Genomic DNA, 24,904 nt, shown 5'->3' with positions numbered 1-24,904 from the left:
CCAAAGAATTTGTAAAAAGGGAGAAAATAGAATGAGGGAAAACTAGCAAGAAATATAAAAACAGATTGTAAGAGCTTCTACAAGTATGTAAAAAGGAAGAGAGTAGCAAAAGTAAGCATTGGTCCCTTAGAGGCTGAGACAGGAGAAATTATAATGGGGAATAAGGAAATGGCTGAGACTTTAAACAAATATTTTGTATCTGTCTTCACAGTAGAAGATACAAAAGCATACCAAAAATAGTGAGGAACCAAGGGGATAATAAGAGTGAGGAACTTAAAGGAATTGATATCAGTAGAGAAAAAGTACTTGAGAGAAACTAATGGGACTAAAACCTAACAAATCCCCTGGACCTGATGGCCTACATTCAAGAGTTCTAAAAGAAGTGGCTGCAGAGATAGTGGATGCATCAGTTGTGATCTTCCAAAATTCCCTAGATTCTAGAATGGTCCCAGTGGATTGGAAGGTAGCAAATGTAACCCTGTTGTTCAAGAAAGGAGGGAGAGAGAAAACAGGGAACAGGCCAGTTAACCTGACATCAGTAGTAGGGAAAATGCTAGAATCTATTATTAAGGAAGTGGTAACAGGGCACTTAGTAAATCATAATATGATTAGGCAGAGTCAACATGGTTTTATGAAAGGGAAATAGTGTTTAACAAATTAGAGTTTTTTGCGGATGTAACTAGCAGGGTAGATAAAGGGGAACCTGTAGATGTAGTATACTTAGATTTCCAAAAGGCAGTTGATAAGATGCCACATAAAAGATAAGAGCTCATGGGGTTGGGGGTAATATATTAGCATGGAAAGAGGATCGGTTAACGAACAGAAAACAGAGGGTAGGGACAAACGGGTCATTTTCAGGTTGGCAGGCTGTAACTAGTGGGGTGCCACAAGGATCAGTGCTTGGGCCTCAGCTATTTATAATCTATATTAATGACTTGGATGAAGGGACCAAGTGCAATGTATCCAAGTTTGCTGAATGACAAAGCTAGGTGGGACAGTAAGCTGTGAGGAGAACACAAAGAGTCTGCAAAGGGATATAAACAGGTTAAGTGAGTAGGCGGTAAGGTGTCAGATGGAGTATAGTGTGGGAAATGTGAGGTTATTCACTTTGGTAGGAAGAATAGAAAAACAGAATTTTTTTAAAATGGTGAGAAACTATTAAATGTTGGTGTTCAGAGAGGTTTGGGTGTCCTCGTACAGGAAACACAGAAAGCTAGCATGCAGGTACAGTAAGCAATTAGGAAGGCAAATGGCATGTTGACCTTTATTGCAAGGGGGTTGGAATAAAAGAGTAAGGAAGTCTTACTACAATTGTACAGGGCTTTGGTGAGACCACACCTGGAGCACTGTGCACAGCTTTGGTCTCCTTATCTGAGGAACGACATACTTGCCTTAGAGGCAGTGTAACAAATGTTCCCTAGATTGATCCCTGGGGTGAGAGGGATGTCCTATGAGGAGAGATTGAGTAGATTGGGCCGATACTCTCTGGAGTTTAGAAGAATGAGAGGTGATCTCATTGAAACATACAAGATTCTGAGGGGGATTGACAGACTGGATGCTGCCAGGTTGTTTCCCCTGGCTGGAGAGTCTAGAACTACGGGGCATAGTCTCAGGATAAGGGGTCGGCCATTTAAGACTGTGATGAGGAGGAATTTCTTCACTCTGAGGTGGAGAATTCCAAAGATTCACAACCCTCTGAGGGCTGTGAATGCTCAGTTGTTGAGTATATTCAAGGCTGAGATAGACACAGGAAACTTTCGATTTACCGGCACCTAAATAACCGGAAATCTCGGTTAACCGGCAAAATTCAGGAGTAGGTTCAGGTAAGTTTTATTACTTGCCTTCCTCAATCTGTTGCTGTGCAAGGGTGTGGCTGCAGCTGTTGCTAAGCTACAGAGACGCTTGGAACTTGTGGCCATTGTTCTGAACCTGTTGCTAAGCAACAGGGTTTGTTGCTTTATACGGAGCTCTCAGCTCCGTATCTTTTACCATAGCTTTCGGTTATCCGGAATTTTTGATGAATCGGCACCACGTTGGTCCCATCGGTGCCGGATAAAAAAAAGTTTCCTGTAAGATGAAAAGTGAAGTAGTCCAATCCGAAACTAGGGTCCTAAATCTAAACAAAGGAAACTACGAAGGTACGAGGAGGGAGTTGGCTATGATAGATTGGGGAGCTTCATTTAAAGGCATGATGGTGGATAGGCAATGGCTAACATTTAAGGAACGAATGCATGAATTGCAACAGTTATACATTCCCTCCTGGTGCAAAAACACAAAAGGAAAAGTGGCCCAATCATGGCTAACAAAATAAATGAAGGATAGTATTAGAGCCAAAGAGGAGTCATATAAAGCTGCCAGAAAAAGTAGCAAGCCTGAGGATTGGGAGCAGTTTATAGTTCAGCAAAAAAGGACCAAGAGATTGATTAAGAGGGGAAAAATAGAGTATGAGAGTAAACTTGCAAGGAACATAAAAGCGGACTGTAAAAGCTTCTACAAGTATGTAAAAAGAAAAAGATTAGTGAAGACAAATGTAGGTCCCTTACAGTCAGAAACGGGAGAATTTATAATGGGGAACAAATGGCAGAGCAATTAAACAAATACGTTGGTTCTGTCTTCATGAAAGAGGACACAAATAACTTCCCAGAAATGCTAAGGAACCAAGGGTCCAGTGAGAAGGAGGAATTAAAGGAAATTAGTATTAGTAAAAAAAGTGCTGGAGAATTTAATGGGAGTAAAAGCTGATAAATCCCCAGGGTCTGATAATCTGCATCCCAGAGTACTAAAAGAGGTAGCCATGGAAATAGTGGATGCATTGGTTGTCATCTTCCAAAATTCTATAGATTATGGAACAGTTCCTGCAGATTGGAGGGTGGCAAATGTAATCCCACTATTTAAAAAAAGAGGGAGAGAGAAAACAAGGACCTACAGATCGTCGTATACAGACCCCCAAACAGTAATGCTGAGTTTGGGGATGGCATTAAGCGGGAAATTAGAGATGCGTGCAATAAGGGCACAGCAGTTATCATGGGTGACTTCAATCTACATATAGATTGGGCTAACCAAATTAGTAACAATACTGTGGAGGAGGAATTCCTGGAGTGTATACAGGATGGTTTCCTGGACCAATATGTCGAGGAACCAACTAGAGGTCAGGCCATCTTAGACTGGGTATTATGTAATGAGAAAGGATTAATTAGCAATCTTGGTGTGCGAGGCCCCTTGGGGCTAAGCGATCATAGTACGATCGAATTCTTCATTAAGATGGAGAGTGAAGTATTTGACTCAGAGACTAGGGTCCTGAATTTAAATAAAGGAAACTACGATGGTATGAGGCGCGAGTTGGCTAGGATGGATTGGGGAACGTTACTTAAAGGGTTGATGGTGGATAGGCAATGGCAAAAAATTAAAGATCGCATGGATGAACTACAGAATTTGTTCATCCCTGTTTGGCATAAAAATAAAACAAAGAAGGTGACTCAACCGTGGCTAACAAGGGAAATTAGGGATAGCATAAGATCCAAGGAGAGGACTTAGAAATTGGCCAGAAAAAGCAGCAAACCTGAGGATTGGGAGCAGTTTAGGATTCAGCAAAGGAGGACAAAGGGATTAATTAAGTGGGGGAAAATAGAGTATGAGAGTAAGCTTGCAGGGAACATAAAAACTGACTGTAAAAGCTTCTATAGATATGTGAAGAGAAAAAGATTGGTGAAGTCAAGCATAGGTCCCTTGCAGTCAGAATCAGGGGAATTTATAATGGGAAACAAAGAGATGGCTGACCAATTAAATACATACTTTGGTTCTGTCTTCACAAAGGATGACACAAATAACCTCCCAGAGATGTCAGGGAACATAGGGTCTAATGAGAGGGAGGAACTGAATGAAATCAGTATCTGTAGGGAAATGGTGTTAGGGAAATTGACGGGATTGAAGGCCGATAAATCCCCAGGGCCTGATAATCTACATCCTAGGATACTTAAGGAAGTGGCCCTAGAAATAGTAGATGCATTGCTGGTCATCTTCCAAAATTCTATGGACTCTGGAACAGTTCCCATGGATTGGAGGGTAGCTAATATAACCCCACTATTTTAAAAAGGTGCTAGAAAGAAAACGGGGAATTATCGGTAGTGGGAAAAATGCTAGAGTCCATTATAAAAGATGTAACAGCAGAGCACTTGAAAAACAGTGACAGGATCGGACAAAGTCAACATGGATTTACAAAAGGTAAATCGTGCTTGACTAATCTACTGGAATTTTTTGAGGATGTAACTGGTAGAATAGATAAGGGAGAACCAGTGGATGTGGTGTATTTGGACTTTCAGAAGGCTTTCGATAAGGTCCCGCAGAAGAGGTTAGCGTGTAAAGTTAAAGCACATGGGATTGGGGGTAAGGTACTGACTTGGACAGTGAACTGGTTGGCAAACAGGAAGCAAAGAGTTGGAATAAATGGGTATTTTTCCGAGTGGCAGGCAGTGACTAGTGGGGTACCGCAGGGATCGGTGCTAGGACCCCAGCTGTTCACAATATATATTAATGATCTAGACGAGGGAACTAGATGTAATATCTCCAAGTTTGCAGATGACACAAAGCTGGGTGGGCATGTGTGCTGTGAGGAGGATGCAGAGAAACTCCAGGATGATTTGGACAGGTTGGGTGATTGGGCAGATGCATGGCAGATGCAGTATAATGTGGATAAATGTGAGGTTATCCACTTTGGTGGCAAAGACAGGAAGGCAGATTATTATCTGAACGGCAATTGATTGGGAGAAGGGGAAGTGCAACGAGACCTGCGTGTCCTTGTGCACCAGTCGCTGAAGGTAAAGCATGCATGTGCAACAGGCGGTTAAGAAGGCAAATGGTATGTTGGCCTTCATAGCGAGAGGATTCGAGTACAGGAGCAAGGATGTCTTGCTGCAGTTGTACAGGGCCTTGGTGAGACCACACCTTGAGTATTGTGTGCAGTTTTGGTCGCCTTATCTGAGGAAGGATGTTCTTGCCATGGAGAGAGTGCAGCAAAGATTCACCAGACTGATACCTGGGATGGCAGGAATGACGTATGAGGAGTGATTGGGTCGATTGGGCTTATATTCGCTGGAGTTTAGAAGAATGAGAGGGGATCTCATTGAAACTTATAAAATTCTAACAGGACTAGACAGACTAGATGCAGGAAGGATGTTCCCGATGGCGGGGGAGTCCAGAACCAGGGGTCACAGTCTAAAGATAAGGGTTTAGCCATTTAGGACAGAGATGAGGAGGAATTTGGATGATCAGCCATGATCTCATTAAATGGCGGAGCAGGCTCGAGGGGCTGAATGGCCTACTCCTGCTCCTATCTTCTATGTTTCTATGTTAGCCTAACATCAGTAGTAGGGAAAATGCTAGAGTAGAGAATAAAGGATGTGATAACTGGACACTTAGAAAATATCAACGGGATTAGACAAAGCCAACATGTGTTTGACAAACTTACTAGAGTTTATTGAGGATGTATCTGGTAGAATAGATAAGGGAGAACCAGTGGATATGGTGTATTTGGATTTTCAGAAGGTCTTTGATAAAGTCCCACAAAAGAGGTTAGTGTGCAAAATTAAAGCACATGGGATTTGGGGTAATATACTGGCATGGATTGAAAATTGGTTAACAGACAGGAAACAGAGAGTAGGAATAAATGGGTCTTTTTCGGGGTGGCAGGCGGTGACTAGTGGGGTACTGCAGGGATCAGTGCTTGGGCCCCAGCTATTCACAATATATATCAATGATGATTTGGATGAGGAAACCAAATGTAATATTTCCAAGTTTGCTGATGACACAAAACTAGGTGGGATTGTGAGTTGTGAGGAGGATGCAAAGAGGCTTCAAGGCGATTTAGACAAGTTGAGTGAGTGGGAAAATACATGGCAGATGCAGTATAACGTGGACAAATGTGAAGCTATCCACGTCGGTAGGAAAAACAGATAGGCAGAGTATTATTTAAATGGTGATAGATTGGGAAATGTTGATGTACAAAGGGACCTGGGTGTCCTTGTACACCAGTCACTGAAAGCAAACATGCAGGTGCAGCAAGCAGTTAGGAAGGCAAATGGTATGTTGGCTTCATTGCAAGAGGATTTGAGTACAGGAGCAAGGATGTCTTACTACAGTTGTACAGGGCCTTGGTGAGACCACACCTGGAGTACTGTGTGCAGTTTTGGTCTCCTTACCTAAGAAAATATATACTTGCCATAGAGGGAGTGCAGCAAAGGTTCACCAGACTGATTCCTGGGATGGCAGGACTGTCGTATGAGGAGAGATTGGGTCAACTAGGCCTGTATTTACTAGAGTTTAGAAGAATGAGAGGGGATCTCATTGAAACATATAAAATTCTGACAGAGTTAGTGAAATAAAGAATAGATTTGCCTTTCTAATCTAGGCTTTATTAACTTAAAAATCCTGTAGCACATCTTCAACACCCAGTCCCAACTAAAGGCTGGAAAGAACTGAATTTAAGATGGCCACCACAAATCACATGACATCAACTACCAATGAGATTACCGCATATATCCCAAGGCAGGAAACAAACAACCAATCACAATACTTCTTACTAAACAAAGAATAATCACCACATTCACCCCTCCTTTTAAAATATACTCCAACCTAAATAACCTTTACAATTTATAATTAATTATTTACAGCTAAAACTATGCACAGACAAAATAAAACTATTCAACATGACACAATACTAAGTGAGCAACAACAAATAGTAACATTGCACATAAGTATTAAGTATCTCTCAACTAAAACAATATAATATAATATTTCAACAATTTTAAAACATACTATCAATTTAAAAGTCCATTTTCAATCGGTCGACCGGGTATCTTGTTCGTGTCGACCTTCTCAACCTTGGTGAAATTCCTTGCCCTCCCACACCAGGAGACACAGAAGTATCTTCTGCAGGAAGGCTATCCATATCCCGATTTTCAACAGTTTCCGGATTAGAAATCCCATCAGGAGGTAAACTGGGATGGTCATGAACATCCATCGAGGGCTGACTAATAGAAGTATAATTATCTGCAGTCGGATTGGAAATATTCGTAGTATCTGTAACAGCATCCACATTATCTGAATCATGACTATTGTTAATATCCTCAGAAGAGGGCTGGCCACCACAAGGAGCCAAGTCTTTAATTGAAACGGTACTTTCTTTCCCATCTTGGAATCGAATATGAGCATATTGGGAATTTGCCTCCAACAGCTCCACCTCCTCCACTAAAGGATCATATTTTGACAATCTAACATGGCGTCGAAGCAGCACAGGTCCCTGCATAGTAAGCCATGAAGGTACCGAATATCCCGTAGTAGATCTCCGCAGATAGTTAAAGAGCCTTTCATGGGGGGTCACATTAGTAGCCGTTGAAAGCAATGATCTAATGGAATGCAGGGCATCAGGCAGTACAATTTCCCACTGTGTATTCTTACGGTTCCGGGATGCCAAAGCCAACATAACTGCCTTCCAGATCACCCCATTGTATCGTTCGCACTGTCCATTACCCTGGGGATTATACGGGGTAGTTCTGCTAGTAGAAATTCCCCGACTCTGAAGGTATTCCTTCAACTGGGAAGACATAAAAGAACTTCCCTGATCCGAATGGATATACGCAGGCATCCCACAGATGACAAAAAGTTGAGTCAGACATTTGATAACTGTAGCAGCTGATACATTTGCGCAAGGAAAAGCAAAAGGGAACCTTGAAAACTCATCCACAACAGTAAATATATATCGGTTTTGAGTAGTTGAAGGAAGAGGCCCCTTGAAATCGACGCTCAAACGTTCAAAAGGAGAAGTAGCCTTTATAAGATGAACTCGTTGAGGCTTAAAGAAATTCGGTTTACACCGAGCACAGATAGAACATGATGAAGTCATCCGCTTGACGTCTTCAACTGAAAAGGGCAAATTCTTACTGCATACGAAGTGTATCATCCTCGTAACCCCAGGATAGCATAAGGCATTGTGAAGATTAATAAGCGTATCTCCGTGAATCACAGAACAATAAGCCCTCGACAGCGCATCAGCAGCAACATTATCCTTCCCCGGACGATAAACTATATCAAAATGGTAACATGCCAACTCAATCCTCCACCTCATTATTTTATCATTCTTAATCTTTCCAAAATGTTTGACATCAAACATAAAGGACACAGACTTTTGATCAGTTACCAACGTAAAATGTTGCCCCGATAAATAATGTCTCCATTTACGCAGTGCTTCTACTATTGCATACGCCTCTTTCTCTATTGAAGAATGCCTTTTTTCACTATTGTTCAAGGTACGTGAGAAAAAGGCCACAGGTCTTCCATTTTGGTTCAGAGTAGCCCCAATTGCAAAATCAGAAGCGTCCGTCTCAATCACAAAAGGAACCTGCTCATCAATAGAATGCACAACTGCTCCAAGGATATCCTTTTTAAAATGATCAAAACACGTCCTGGCCTCCCATGATAGAGGATATGTCGTAACCCGAATAAGAGGCCGGATCTTCTGTGAAAAATTTGCAATCCAATTAGAATAGTAAGAAAACAGTCCAACAACTCGTTGCAAAGCCTTAGAATTAGTAGGACAAGGTAAATCAATCAATGGTCGCAGACGTTCTGGGTCTGGTTTAATCTTGTTTCCCGAGATAATGTACCCCAGTAAATTTACCTCAGTGGTCGAAAAGGTACACTTCTCTTTATTGAAAGTTAAACCAACTTTTTCCACAGCTTGAAGGAATCTTTCTAAATTAGAATCATGCTCCACCCTTGATTTGCCACACACCGTGATGTCATCTAAGTATGAAAAGGCGTCAGAGAGAGAGTTATCACTTATAAAAGCATCCATTGCCCGTTGAAAACAAGCAACACCATTAGTAACGCCAAATGGTATTCGGCAAAACTGATACAGCTTTCCACCAGCCTCAAAGGCCGTATATGGTTGATCCTTCTTAACAATAGGAATCTGATGATAAGCACTCTTTAAGTCAATAGTGCTAAAAACCTTATACTGAGATACTTTATTGATAAGCTCATCAATCTTAGGCAAAGGGTACGCATCTAATTGAGTATACCTATTAATAGTTTGGGAATAGTCTATCACCATTCGTTTCTTATGTCTCTCGTTAGTCGTGACAACTACCTGTGCCCGCCAAGGCGAACAACTAGGTTCAATGATTCCTTCCAATAAGAGACGTTGAACTTCAGAATTAATAAATTCTCTATCCTGACTGCTATACCTTCTTGACTTGGTAGCAATTGGCTTACAATCCGGCATCAAATTGGAAAAAAGTGATAATGGAGAAATGGATAAAGAGGTTAATCCACAAATAGATAAAGGTGGCTTAGTCCCGCCAAATGAAAGACTGAGAGACTCGTGTAACTGAAGCACATCATGACCAATCAAAATATCCGCACAGAGATTAGGCAAAACAGATAGGCATATATCAGTATACGTATTACCTAGAAGAATCAATTTCACAAGGCAACAACCAGCTACTTGTGAAGTGAGAGTCATCTGAGCCATACACACCTGATAGGAAACAGGCGAAATTTTCAAATGCTTCTCCTTTGCAAACTGAAGACTTATAAAACTCTCGGTACTGCCCGTATCTATAAGGGCCTTCACTTCCAACCCATTAACTTGGGCCGTAACTATAGCTTTGTTTAGGCCATGAGCAAATGCAGCAGAAATTGATGCAATAAACGCCCTATCTAAAGGCTGAATAGTCACAGAGGAGGTAATTGAACCTGATGATTTACACACACGTGCGTAATGACCTCTCTTGCCGCATTTACTACACACAGCCTCCCGAGCAGGACACTTCAGACGAGGGTGCCGGACGTTCCCACAAAAATAACACTTCTGAATCCTAGAGGCAACAGCCGCTGAAGTAGAAACTGTTTCAGAATCTAGTAAACCACTCCTATTAAGTCCACATAATTCCTTTTCATCCGGAACTGCCGAAACCACAGTCACAGGCCGATTAAAAAGAGCATAAGAATCCGAACTTCTCTGAGCCACATCCAATGTAGAAGCTTGCTCAAAAGCACTCTTAAGATCCAAAGTCTTATTTTCTAACAACCGCTGACGAATTGATCTAGACAGTAATCCATTAATAAAAGCATCCCGTACCGATTCTTCCTTATATTCTTCAGCCGTCACGGCCTTATAATTACAGTTAACACTAAGGCACCGAGGTGCTTGTAAATAAGTATCCAAAGATTCTCCCACCTGCTGCCTACGGGCAGATAGAAGGTGACGTGCAAATACCTCATTCTTTGGTTTAACAAAAATCTTTTCCAATGTAGAAATAGCCACTTCGTAAGTTTTACAGTCCAAAATATACTTATACACATCCGGAGCAATGTAGTTGATCAGCATATTCAGCTTATTTAGAGACTCTTGATCCAACACGCCCAAAAAGTTTTTAAATGTACAATACCAATGTTTCCATTTATCATCCACTCCTGCAGAATTAGGGTCAGCATTGAATCGTTCTGGTTGAAGATATCGCTCCATTCTGACATAAAGTTAATAAATTGAAATAAAGAATAGATTTGCCTTTCTAATCTAGGCTTTATTAACTTAAAAATCCTGCAGCACATCTTCAACACCCAGTCCCAACTAAAGGCTGGAAAGAACTGAATTTAAGATGGCCACCACAAATCACATGACATCAACTACCAATGAGATTACAGCATATATCCCAAGGCAGGAAACAAACAACCAATCACAATACTTCTTACTAAACATAAAGAATAATCACCACAGTTAGACAGACTGGATGCAGGGAGGATGATTCCCCTGGCTGGGGGGTCTAGAATGAGGGGTCACAGTCTCAGGATATGGGGTAGGACATTTAGGACTGAGATGAGGAGAAATTTCTTCACTCAGAAGGTGGTGAACCTAGGGAATTCTCTACCACAGAAGGCTGTGGAGGCCATGTCACTGAATATATTTAAGGAGGAGATTTCTAGATTTCTAGACGCAAAACGCGTCAAGGGGTATGGGGAGAGAGCGGGAATATGGTATCGAGATAGAGGATCAGCCATATTGAATGGCGGAGCAGGCTCGAAGGGCCGAATGGCCTACTCCTGCTCCTATTTTTCTATGTTTCTATGGACTCTAGGGGAACCAAGGGATAGGGAGATCAGGTGGGAAGGTGGAGTTGAGGTCGAAGATCAGTCATGATCTTATTGAATAGGCTTGAGGAGCCGTATGGAAATCTATCCATAGAAACGTAGAATAGGAGCAGGAGTAGGCCATTCGGCCCTTCAAGCCTGCTCTGCCATTCAATATGATCATGGCTGATCCTCTATCTCAATACCATATTCCCACTCTCTCCCCATACCCCTTGATGCCTTTTGTGTCTAGAAATCTATCTATAGAAACAGAAATCTATCGATAGAAACATGGCCTACTCCTGCTCCTAATTCTTATGTTCACAGGGCTGAATGGCCCATTTTTTTCTCCTCTTTGCCTTTTCTAATGTCCCAATCTAACAGCTCCATTGTACTCAGTCTCTAGCTGAAGACGAAGAAGATCGACCCGATTTCTGTGCGACTCTGAAGGATCCAGCACGGCCTGGGAAACTAAAGCTAAGTTTCGAAGAGCTGGAGAGGCAGCGCCGTGAGGAGGAGCAGCGCAAGGCGGAGGAAGAGGCTCGCAAGCGCTTGGAGGAAGAGCGCAAGCAATTTGCCGTGGCTCGGAAAAGCATGGTAAGTACCCTGCGCTGGAACGATGCCCGAAAAGCGGTGAGTATTTACTGATGCTCATCGCTGAAAACCAGCAACGCCGCTTCCATTTTCACCGCTGCGTAGAAAACGTATAGCCGCAGAGGCACAAGTTTCCTCGGTGGTGGCGGGGGGGGGTTCCCCCGATCGGCTGTGGTGGAAGATCGGTGGAAACCCTGCTTAATCGTGCAAACGGGATTTCCGATGAAGTTACGCCGATCGATTGGCTAGAACCACCACCCCTTCCCCCTCCAAGGAAATTCCCAGCGATGCATCAAAGGAAGCGGGCATGACGGAGGGAAACCAGGCGGGCTCTCTAATGGGCAGGCTGTCTTCCTTGCCCGCTTTCTCTTCCAAGTGCTGCGGCAGGTGATCCAATACAACCAAGGGCAATAACAGGAACATCTCTCCCTATTCGGATGCAATAGAAAGATGATTAACATGGTCAACCTAAATGGCAGACCACCGTAAAAAAAAGAGATTAACCTGACAATACCTAGCATGGTGATACTTATTTTAGAGACTTTTTGCAGTTAGGTGTGAAAGGAAGTGTGTCTAGAATAGTAGCCCTTTCAGATGTCAGTCACAAAGGTTGCTAATCATTCTTCGTGTTTTTTTTAAAATCCTTGAGTGTTGTTAATGACATCTGGTTTCTGTACCGACTGAAGCAAACAATGTTCGGGAGCTGAATGCCATTGATGGACACAATCATTAATTCAGAGTCCTGCACTGATCCATCCATTGCCGTTATTATGTCAGTTCAACCATTGGAGATGGTCCAACAAAGAGCAATAAGACAGATCCCAATGCAAGGGGGGACCTCTTACGTGCAAAGATGAGACAGGCTTTTAAACTGTACAGTTTAGAAAGAAGGCAGTTAAGGGGCCATCATGGAGGTTATTAAAATATTGAATGACATAGGTAAAAGAAAACCATATTATAATATATTAATCTAGGACCAGAGGAAATATATTTAAGTGAATGAAGAGTCAGTGCAAACCAGATAATGAGAAGAAACTCCTTGGTCAGAGTGTTACTTGCTGGGAATGATCCATCGGATGCAGTATTGGAGGCAAAAGAAAGAAGAATGAAAGAATTTGCATTTATATAGCGCCTTTCACAACCACAGGACATCTCAAAGTGCTTTACAGCCAATGAAATACTTTTGAAGTGTAGTCACTGTAGGGAAACGCGGCAGCCAATTTTCACACAGCAAACTCCCACAAACAGCAATGAGATAAATGACCAGATAATCTGTTTTCGAGTGATGCTGTTGAGGGATAAATATTGGGCTTTTGTAAAAGGTTATTTTTTAAGAGCAAATTTTCTAAAGAGCTAGATCACCTCTTTTTTGGAATCCTCAGTATTCAAATAAAAGTATCCTTCACGTACCACTGGGATAAGCTCAAGATTCACAAAAGGAGAGCCAGGCCAAGAAACCACTTTAAATGCGCCGGCCTTGAAGCTTCCCATCAGGATACTACGGTGCAAACATTTGCTGCATTTGTTTGAGATTCCGCACTCTGCAGTTATGTTATATAAAGCTCTGATTAGACACCATCTGGAGCACTGGGTTCAGTTCTGGGCACCGCCCCTCAGGAAGGATATATTGGCGTTGGAGTGGGTGCAGCGCAGATTCACCAGAATGATACCGGGGATAAAAGGGTTTAAATAAGAGGACAGGTGGCATAGACTAGGCTTGCATTCCCTCGCGTGTAGAAGATTAAGGGGTGATCTAATTGATGTGTTTCCGATGATTAAAGGAGTTGAGAAACTATTTCCTCTGGTGGGGGAATCCAGAACAAGCGGGCATAACCTTAAAATTAGAGCCAGGCCGTTCAGGGGTGAGATCAGGAAGCACTTTTTTCACACAAAGGGCAGTGGAAATCTGGAACTCCCTCCCCCAAAAAAGCTATCGAGGCTGGGGGTCAGTTGACAATTTCAGAACCGAGATTGACAGATTTTTGTTAGGTACGGGTTACGGAACCAAGGCGGTTAAATGGAGTTAAGATAGAGATCAGCCATGATCTAATTGAATGATGGAACAGGCTCGAGGGGCTGAGTGGCCTCCTCCGGTTCCTATGAAGAGACAACATTCTTAACCAAACTTGAGCCTTTCTAACTACTGTTTTAGCATTGCAGGAATGGTATTGTGAAACCAGGTATCTTCATGCTTTGTGGTCAGTGAAGACACCGTAACATTTTATCTTTTTTTTTAACCCCACAATATAACTCCTTTGACATTAGTGGTTCCATTATTGAAGTGATATTTACAGCTGTTGAAGTTATCCAATGTCCTAATTATTTTTTAAGAGTCCAGACCAGGATAGCATTCTGAAGGAGCATGCAAGTTCACACAAGGAGGATTATGGACCTGACGAAGTAAGGCATAATTCATTAAAAAGTACAAATACTGCGTAACCAAGAATGTTACCCGCAACCCCAGCATTTCCTTTTAGCATATCTCACTTCTACATAAGGCAAATCCCACTTTCCTTCTGAGCAGTATGGTTTAAACTTCACCTAGCTTTAAATTTGCTGTATACTCATTGTGCCCATTGAAAGGGAGAGACACTAAAGGCAAACTATTGCAGGCATCAGTGTCCGCTAAATGCATTACGAACATACAAAAATGGCGGTCAGGAAACGACCAGCTGGCCCATCAAGGCTGCCCCACACCTCATGATGGCTGGAGCATCATGACTAGACACTTCCCACCGCCCACCCGCCCAGCCCGCAGCCATGAAATTTCCCGGGATAGGCAAAAAAAAACAAAGTAAAGCCCAGGGCCAATAAGAGGGAAAATATTCTGGACAATTCCTTGCCAACCTCCTCAGGCGATCAAAACCAGTCCAGGAGATCACATGGTCCATTTTGTAAAGTGCGGTACTAAAAAAAACGAATCACACTGTCGATTGTGCAGTTCTGCTGTGCTGCAGAAACGGAAAAACCATCCAGGGCTCCTGCTCCAGATTGTTCACCGGTGAACCGTGCTGGAAAGTCCACTTTGGGTGAGAATGAGATAGGACTCAGTTATGATGCTCCTCCTACAATCAAACAGGCTACGGACACTTGCTGTGAATGGCCACTTGGGCTATGTACAGAAGGGCAGCTGGCAGCCATGGGACCGTACATCACTGAGAGTGACTCCATTCATGAGGGAGGGGGAGGGGTAATATTTATCCTTGTGGACAACACTGCAAAACAGACCTTTAATATCATACGGTCATCCTTTAATAACGTTTGACCTAATTATCCCGGATAGTTGACCATCGACACTCACAAGATGCCAAACAAGAGTCTGCCTTTGGGTGAGCAGGAAAGAGTTGTGTGTCCTTGCGAGTAATGATTACAAGTTTTAGTAGAGGGATAAACTTTTGACAAAGACTGTCTTTCCCCCACCCTTCCCCGAAAATAGGTATTTGATGACGAACCAACCGACTCCAAGATAATGTTCTCGGATTCTGATGACGGCCACTCTCCACGCAAATTGGAAATCAACTTTGAAGAGCTTTTGAAGCAAAAGATGGAGGAAGAGAAAAGACGCACGGAAGAGGAGCGAAGGCAGAAACTGGAACTGGAGAAACAAGAATTTGAACAACAACGACAGGAAATGGGAGAGGTGGGTAGAATCATAGAATGGTCCCCTTCTGTGCTGTGACCATTCGGCCCATCGAGCCCATGCCGGCTCTCTGCAAGAGCACTTCAGCTAGTCCCACTCCCCCGCCCTTTCCCCGTAGCCCTGCAAATTTTTTTTCCTTCAGGTATTTATCCAATTCCCTTCTGAAAACCACGATTGAATCTGCCTCCACCACCCTCTCAGGCAGTGCATTCCAGATCCTAACCACCGGCTGCGTAAATTTATTTTTCCTCATGTCGCCTTTGGTTCTCCTGCCAATCACTTTAATTCTGTGTCCTCTGGTTCTCGACCCTTCTGCCAATGGGAACAGTTTCTGTCTATCTACTCTGTCCAGACCCCTCATGATTTTGAACATAAGACGTAAGAGCAGGAGTAGGTCATTCGGCCCCTCGAGCCTGCTCCGCCATTCAATAAGATCATGGCTGATCTGATCTTGGCCTCAACTCCACTTCCCTGCCCGCTCCCCATAACCCTTGACTCCCTTATCGTTCAAAAATCTGTCTATCTCCACCTTAAATAGATTCACGACCCTCAGAGAAGAAATTCCTCCTCATTTCCATTTTAAATAGGTGCCCCCTTATTCTGAAATTATGCCCCCTAATTCTAGATTCCCCCACGAGGGGAAACATCCTCCCTACATCTACCCTGTCAAGTCCCTTCAGAATCTTATGTTTCAATAAGATCCCCTCATTCTTCTAAACTCCAATGAGTATAGGTCCAACCTGCTCAACCTTTCTTCATAAGACAACCCCTTCATCTCCGGAATCAACCTCGTAAACCTTCTCTGAACTGCCTCCAATGCAAGTACCTGTATATCCTTCCTTAAATAAGGAGACCAAAACTGTACGCAGTAGAGTCAGAGTTATACAGCACAGAAAGAGGCCCTTCAGCCCATCGCATCCGCGCCGGCCATCACGCCCTGCCTAATCTAATCCCATTTTCCAGCATTTGGTCCGTAGCCTTGTATGCTATGGCATTTCAAGTGCTCATCCAAATGCTTCTTGAATGTTGTGAGGGTTCCTGCCTCTACCACCCTTTCAGGCAGTGAGTTCCAGATTCCAACCACCCTCTGGGTGAAAAAGTTTTTCCTCAAATCCCCTCTAAACCTCTTGCCCCTTACCATGAATCTATGCCCCCTTGTTATTGACCCCTCTACTAAGGGGAAAATTTCCTTTCTATCCACCCTATCTATGCCCCTCATAATTTTGTATACCTCAATCAGGTCCCCCCTCAGCCTTCTCTGCTCCAAGGAAAACAACCCCAGCCTGTCCAGTCTTTCTTCAGGGCTGAAGCGCTCCAGCCCAGGTAACATCCTGGTAAATCTCCTCTGCACCCTCTCCAAAGCAATCACATCCTTCCTATAGTGTGGCGACCAGAACTGCACACAGTACTCCAGCTGTGGCCTTACCAGCGTTTTGTACAGCTCCATCATAACCTCCCTGCTCTTATATTCTATGCCTCGGCTAATGAAGGCAAGTATCCCATATGCCTTTTTAACCACCTTATCCACCTGTCCTGCTGCCTTCAGGGATCTATGTACATGCACACCAAGGTCCCTCTGATCCTCTGTCTTTCCTAGGGTCTTACCATTCATTGTGTATTCCCTTGCCTTGTTAGTCCGTCCAAAATGCATCACCTCACACTTTTCAGGGTTAAATTCCATTTGCCACTGTTCCGCCCATCTGACCAACCCATCTATATCGTTCTGTAGCCTGAGGCTTCCCGCTTCGCTATTTACCACCCCACCAATTTTCGTGTCATCTGCGAACTTACTGATCATACCCTTTACATTAATGATTTGGATGTGAATGTAGACCACAAACAGCAAGGGACCCAGCACCGATCCCTGCGGTACCCCACTGGACACAGGCTTCCAGTCACAAAAACAACCTTCCACCATCACCCTCTGCCTTCTGCCACAAAGCCAGTTTTGGATCCAATGTGCCAAGGCACCCTGGATCCCATGGGCTCTTACCTTCCTGACCAGTCTCCTATGCGGGACTTTATCAAAAGCCTTACTGAAATCCATGTAAACCACATCCACTGCACTACCCTCATCCACACACCTAGTCACCCCCTCGAAAAATTCAATCAAATTGGTCAGACATGATCTTCCCTTGACAAAGCCATGCTGGCTATCCCTAATTAATTCCTGCCTCTCCAAGTGGAGACCAATTCTGTCCCTCAGAATTTTTTCCAATAATTTCCCTACCACTGATGTTAGGCTCACTGGCCTGTAATTCCCTGGTTTATCCCTACTACCCTTCTTGAATAACGGTACTACGTTAGCTGTTCTCCAGTCCTCTGGCACATCCCCTGTGGCCAGAGAGGTTCTGAAAATTTGTGTCAGAGCCCCTGCAATCTCCTCCTTTGCCTCACATAGTAGCCTGGGATATGTCTCGTCCGGGCCTGGGGATTTATCCACTTTTAAGCCTGCTAAAACCGCTAGTACCTCCTCCCTCTCGATGCTAATATGTTCAAGTATATCACAGTCCCCCTGCCCGATTTCTATGTCCACATCGTCCTTCTCCATAGTGAACACAGATGCAAAAAATTCATTTAAAACCCCACCTACATCCTCTGGCTCTACACACAGTTTGCCACTTTGGTCCCTAATGGGCCCTACTCTTTCCCTCATTATCCTCTTGCCCTTAATATACTTATAAAACACCTTAGGATTTTCCTTTATTTTGCTTGCCAGTGTTATTTCATGGCCCCTCCTCGCTCTCCTAATTTCTTTTTTAAGTATCCCCCTGCACTTTTTATACTCCTCTAGGGCTTCCTCTGTCTTTAGTCCTTTGTATCTGCCAAAAGCCCCCCTTTTTTTCCTAATCCATTCTCGTATATCCCTTGACATCCAAGGTTCCCTGGGCTTGTTGGTTCCACCCTTGACCTTTGCGGGAACATGTTGCCATTGTACTCTCTCAATTTCCTTTCTGAAAGACTCACATTGCTCCGATGTGGACTTTCCTTCAAGTAGCTGATCCCAGTCCACATTGGCCAGATCCTGCCTTATCATATTAAAATCGGCCTTCCCCCAATTTAGAACCTTTATTTCCAGTCCATCCTTGTCCTTTTCCATGACTACCTTAAATCTCACCGAATTATGGTCACTGTCACCAAAGTGCTCACCTACTAACACTTCTACCACTTGCCCGGCCACATTCCCTAGAATTAGGTCCAGTACCGCCCCCTCTCTCGTAGGACTTTCTACATGCTGGCTCAAAAAGCTCTCCTGGATGCACTTTAAGAATTCTACACCCTCTGAGCCTTTCACACTCTGACTATCCCAGTTAATATTGGGGAAGTTGAAATCCCCCACTATAATTACCCTATTATTTGCACAATTCTCTGAGATTTGCCTACATATCTGTTCCTCTATCTCCCCCTGGCTGTTTGGGGGCCTATAGTACACTCCCAGCAAAGTGCTAGCCCCCTTTTTTTTTTTTAAGTTCAACCCATATGGCCTCATTAGAGGAACCTGTTAATATATCATCCCTCCTTACAGCAGTAATTGTCTCCTTAATTAATATTGCGACACCCCCTCCTGTCGTGCCTGAAGATTCTATACCCCGGAATATTGAGCTGCCATTCTTGCCCCTCCCTCAACCATGTCTCCGTGATAGCAACAATATCATACTCCCATGTGTTCATCAACACTTTCAGTGTGGTCTCACCAACGCCCTGTACAGTTGTAACAGGACTTCCCTACTTTTATACTTCATTCCCTTTGCAATAAAGGCCAACATTCCATTTGCCTTCCTAATTACTTGCTGTACCTGCATGCTAACTTTTTGTGATTCATGTACAAGTATATCCAGATCCTCCTATACCTCAGCATTTTGTAATCTCTCCCTATTTAAATAATAATTTGCTTTTTTATTTTTCCTACCAAAGTGGATAACCTCGCATTTTCCCACATTATACTCCCATCTGCCAGATTTTTGGCCACTCAATTAGCCTATCTATATCCCTTTGGAGATTCTTTGCATCCGCCACACAATTTGCTTTCCCACCTATCTTTGTATCAACAACAAATTTGGCTACATTACACTCGGTCCCTTCATTCAAGTCATTAATATAGATTGTAAATATTTGAGGCCCCAGCACCGATCCCTGCGGCACCCCACTAGTTACAGTTTGCCAACCTGAAAATGACCCATTTATCCCGGCTCTCTGTTTTCTGTAAGTTAGCCAATCCCCTATCCATGCTAATATATTACCCCCAACCCGTGAGCTCTTATCTTGTGCAGTAACCTTTTATGTGGCACCTTATCGAATGCCTTCTGGAAATCCAAATACATGACATCTACTGGTTCCCCTTTATCCACCCTGCTCGTTACATCCTCAAAGCACTCCAGCAAATTTGTCAAATATGATTTCCCTTTCATAAAACCATGCTGACTCTGCTTGACTATATTATGATTTTCTAAATGTCCTGCTATACCACTTCTTTAATAATTGACTCCAGCATTTTCCCAATGACAGATGTTAAGCTAACTGGTTGATAGTTGCCTGCTTTCTGTCTCCCTCCTTTCTTAAATAGGGGCGTTACATTTGCGGTTTTCCAGTCCGCTGGGACCTCTCCAGAATCCAGGGAATTTTGGTAGATTACAACCAATGCATCCACTATCTCTGCAGCCACCTCTTTTAAGACCCTAGCATGCAGGCCATCGGGTCTAAGGGACTTGTCCACCTTTAGTCCCATTAGTTTGCCTAGTACTTTTTCGCTAGTGATAGTGATTGTTTTAAGTTCCCCCCCCCACCCCAATAGCCTCTTGATTATCCATTATTGGGATGTTGTTAGTGTCTTCTACCATGAAGCCTGATACAAAATATTTGTTCAAAGTCTCCACCATTTCCCTGTTTCCCATTATTAATTCCCCAAACTCATCCTCTAAGGGGCCAACATTTACTTTAGCTACTCTCTTCCTTTTTATATACCTGTAGAAGCTCTTACTATCTGTTTTTATATTTCTTGCTAGCTTACTCTCATAAGCTATCTTCTCTCTCTCTATCATTTTTTTAGCTGTCCTTTGCTGGTTTTTAAAAATTTCCCAATCCTCTGGCCTTCCACTATTCTTCGCAGAATTGTATGCATTTATTTTAAATTTGTTACCATCCTTTACTTCCTTAGTTAGCCACGGATGGTTCATCCTTCTCTTAGAGTCTTTCTTTCTCACTGGAATATATCTTTGCTGAGAGTTATGAAATATCTCCTTAAATGTTTGCCACTGCTTTTCTACAGTCTTACCCTGTAATATATTTTCCCAGTCCACTTTAACCAAGTCTGCCTTCATACCTTTGTAATTACCTTTATTTAAGTTCAGGACACTAGTTTCAGATTTAGCTTTCTCACCCTCAAACTGATTTTGAATTTCTACCATGCTATGATCACTCTTCCCAAGAGGATCCTTCACTTCGAGATCATTAATTAATCCAGCCTCGTTACACATTACCAAATCTAAAATAGTCTGCTCCCTGGTTGGTTCCACAATGTATTGTTCCAAGAAATCATCCCACATACACGCTAAGAACTCTTCCTCAAGTCTACCTTTGCCAATTTGCTTTGTCCAATCAATATGAAAATTAAAATCTCCCATGTTTATAGCCGTACCTTTCTTACAAGCCTCTATTATTTCTTGATTTATACCCTGTCCTACAGTGTGGCTACTGTTTGGGGGCCTGTAGACTACTCCCACCAGTGACTTCTTACCCTTTATTATTTCTTATCTCCACCCAAACTGATTCTACATCTTGATCTTCTAGGCCAATATCATTTCTCATTACTGCACTGATCTCATCCCTTATTAACAGAGCTACACCACCTTCTTTTCCTTTCTGCCTATCCTTACAAAATGGCAAATACCCCTGAATATTCAGTTCCCAGCCTTGGTCACCTTGCAACCACATCTCTGTAATGGCTATCAGATCATACCCATTTATTTCTATTTGTGCTGTCAACTCATCTATCTTGTTATGAATGCTGCGTGCATTCAGATATAGAGCTCTTAATTTTGTCTTTTTACCATTTTTCTCTACTCTGACCCCTCTTTCTGATGCACTCTTATGTGTATACGTTCTGTCCCTTCCTGTCATACTCTGGTTAACATTACCCCAATCGCTACCCTGCACTTTTGCCTTCTCATTTTTCTTTGACTTTTTAAATTTCTGCTCAGCAGATCACTCCCCCCCACTATTTAGTTTAAAGCCCTATCTACAGCCCTAGTTATTCGATTCACCAGGACACTGGTCCCAGCCTGGTTCAAATGAAGCCCGTCCTGACGGAACAGTTCTCTCTTACCCTAGTACTGGTGCCAGTGCCCCAGGAATCGAAGTTCATTTCTCCCACACCAATCTTTGAGCCACTCGTTCATCTCTCTGATCTTATAGTGAGGAGGGAAGCCTCAGGCTACAGGACGATATGGATGGGTTGGTCAGATGGGCAGAACAGTGGCAAATGGAATTTAACCCTGAAAAGTGGAAGGTGATGCATTTTGGGAGGACTAACAAGGCAAGGGAATACACAATGAATGGTAGGACCCTAGGAAGGACAGAGGATCAGAGGGACCTTGGTGTGCATGTACATAGATCCCTGAAGGCAGCAGGACAGGTAGATAAGGTGGTTAAAAAGGCATATGGGATACTTATATTCTATGCCTCGGCTAATGAAGGCAAGAGCAGGGAGGTTATGATGGAGCTGTACAAAACGCTAGTTAGGCCACAGCTGGAATACTGTGTGCAGTTCTGGTCGCCAAACTATAGGGGGGGATGAGATTGCATTGGAGAGGGAGCAGAGGAGATTCACCAGGATGTTACCTGGGCTGGAGCGCTTAATTATTGAAGAGAGACTGGGCAGGCTGGGGTTGTTTTCCTTAGAGCAGAGAAGGCTGAGGGGGACCTGATTGAGGTGTACAAAATTATGAGGGGCATAGATAGGGTAGATAGAAAGGAACTTTTCCCCTTAGTAGAGGGGTCAATAACCAGGGGGCATAGTTTCAAGGTAAGGGGCAGGAGGTTTAGAGGGGATTTGAGGAAAAACTTTTTCACCCAGAGGGTGGTTGGAATCTGGAACTCACTGCCTGAAAGGGTGGTAGAGGCAGGAACCCTCACAACATTCAAGAAGCATTTAGATGAGCTCTTGAAACGCCATAGCATACAAGGCTACGGACCAAGTGCTGGAAAATGGGATTAGAAGAGACTTGATGGCCGGCCTTAAAAGAGATGGCTGCGTGGGGGTTTGATGGCCGGCGCGGACACAATGAGCCGAAGGGCCTTTTTCTGTGCTGTATAACTCTATGACTCTATTTACCCTATGCCAATTTGCACGTGGCTCAGGTAGTAATCCAGAGATTATTACCTTTTGTGGTTCTGCTTTTTAATTTAGCCCCTAGCTGCTCACACTCCCTCAGCAGAACCTGTTTCTTTGTCCTACCTATGTCATTGGTACCTACATGGACCACGACAACTGGATCTTTCCCCTCCCACTCTAAGTTCCTCTCCAGCCCAGAGGAGATGTCCTTTACCCTGGCACCGGGCAGGCACCACAGCCTTCGGGACTTATGCTCTTGGCTGCAGAGAACAGTGTCTATCCCCCATATAACAACAGAAAATGCTGGAAAAACTCAGCAGGTCAGGCAACATCCGTGGAGAGAAATTTGAGTTGACGTTTCGGGTTAGACCCTTCTTCAAAACTGGAAAGAAAAGAAACTAGATCGGAGGCAGGGCTGCGATCGGACAAAAGAATAAAAGAAACAAAAGAAGTAAAAGAGATTAGAAGCTAGACGAGATAGTAATAGGCTGGGATTAGGTGTAAAGTGTACTGGCAGGGCAAAAGATAGCTGCCAGGTGTGAGAGAGAAACAAACGGAAAAGGGGGGGGGGGGGGAAAAGGAGTGGAACAATTACAAGAGAAAATGAAATGGGGGCCGAGCTTATGATCTGAAATTGTTGAACTCGATATTGAGTCCGGAAGGCTGCAGACTGCCTAATCGGAAGATGAGGTGCTGTTCCGAGTTTACGTTGAGCTTCCGTGGAACAATACAAGAGGCCAAGGACGGTGAGGTCCGAGTGGGAATGGAGCGGTGAATTAAAATGACAGGCGACCGGAAGCTCGGGGTCACCCTTACGGACTGAACGGAGGTGTTCCGCAAAGCGGTCACCCACTCCACGTGGATTCCAACTAAACTTCCACCCTTCGTGCTTCGGATCCACCCAGGATTACAAATATCTCCAAGATATTCATCGTTCCTCGAACTACTGCTCTCGCCGCATCCTGAGATCCACGCTCAACGCCATGCGGCGCCACATGAACACACTCGACTTCTCTCTTCAGCAACACCGGCGCACTCTATCTCAAAGCTGTCCGGGTCCACAGTTCCATTTCATCCTTCGACTCATCCGACGCTTCAGCAAAAAACTTTTCTTCTTCCTTTCCGATGTCAAGAATTGCAAGCTTCATCAACTCTTGGACACCAACGCCCCTCCGGAACCTTCTTCCCCTTCACTTTCCTCTGACCCCCCTTCTCCCAATCCCACCCCCTGCCGCGTTTTCACTATCCCCTCTGACCTTCCACTCTCTGACCCTGAACGATCAGTCCTCAGCAAAGGCCTGAGCTTCATCCCCTTACGCCCCCACCTCAATGAATTTCGAGCTCGGCACGATGTTGAGCTCTTTTTTCCGCCGCCTTCGTCTCCGTGCCCACTTCACTGGCCAGGAGTCTTCCCCCCGCACAACTGACCCTTTCTCCCGCTTGCAGAATTCCCGTTCTACCTGGACCCCTCCCCCTGGCCTCTTACCCTCTCTAGATCTTTTCATCGCTAACTGCCGCCGTGACATCGGCCGTCTCCATTTCTCTGCTCCCCTCACTCACTCCAACCTACCTCCCTCTGAACTTGCAGCACTCCATTCTCTTAGATCCAACCCTAACATTGTCATTAAACCCGCTGACAAGGGTGGTGCTGTTGTTGTTTGGCGTACTGACCTCTACCTAGCGGAAGCTGAACGCCAACTCTCCGACACCTCCTCCTACCTCCACCTGGACCATGACCCCACTACCGAACATCAAACCACCGTTTCCAAGACTGTCACTGACCTCATCTCCTCTGGAAATCTTCCCCCTGCTGCCACCAACCTCATAGTTCCCCAACCCCGCACAGCCCGCTTCTACCTCCTTCCCAAGATCCACAAACAGGACTGCCCTGGTAGACCCATCGTTTCAGCCTGTTCTTGCCCTACAGAACTTATCTCTTCCTATCTTGACTCTATCTTTTCTCCCCTTGTCCAGTCTCTTCCCACCTACATCCGCGACTCTTCGGACGCCCTCCGCCACTTTAACAGTTTCCAGTTTCCTGGCCCCAACCGCTTCCTTTTCACCATGGACGTACAATCCCTCTACACCTCCATCCCCCACCCGGATGGCCTGAGGGCGCTCCGCTTCTTCCTTGAACAGAGGCCCGACCAGTCCCCATCCACCACGACCCTCCTCCGCCTGGCTGAACTTGTTCTCACATTGAACAACTTCTCCTT

The 24,904-nt window shown here is 44.0% G+C and overlaps 1 protein-coding gene across 9 annotated transcripts in view; it reads left to right on the top strand.

Moving 5' to 3' along the window:
- The window catches only part of nexn (nexilin (F actin binding protein)), a 110,191-nt gene that overhangs the window by 65,138 nt on the left and 20,149 nt on the right, over nt 1-24,904 (top strand). For 7 of the 9 annotated variants that reach the window (XM_085983484.1, XM_085983480.1, XM_085983476.1 and 4 more), the window contains 3 exons: nt 11,524-11,721; nt 14,050-14,118; nt 15,155-15,358. In XM_085983484.1, the coding sequence (XP_085839610.1) occupies nt 11,524-11,721; nt 14,050-14,118; nt 15,155-15,358 (471 nt within the window). The remainder of the gene's footprint in view (nt 1-11,523; nt 11,722-14,049; nt 14,119-15,154; nt 15,359-24,904) is intronic. The other 2 variants (XM_085983479.1, XM_085983478.1) reach the window with 1 other exon arrangement.

This window comes from Somniosus microcephalus, chromosome 3 (assembly GCF_052327205.1).
Source record: "Somniosus microcephalus isolate GS21.2 chromosome 3, FLI_Smic_1.0, whole genome shotgun sequence".
In the NCBI taxonomy this organism is placed as follows: Eukaryota; Metazoa; Chordata; class Chondrichthyes; order Squaliformes; family Somniosidae; genus Somniosus; species Somniosus microcephalus.
This window is presented reverse-complemented; position numbering and strand designations above follow the sequence as displayed.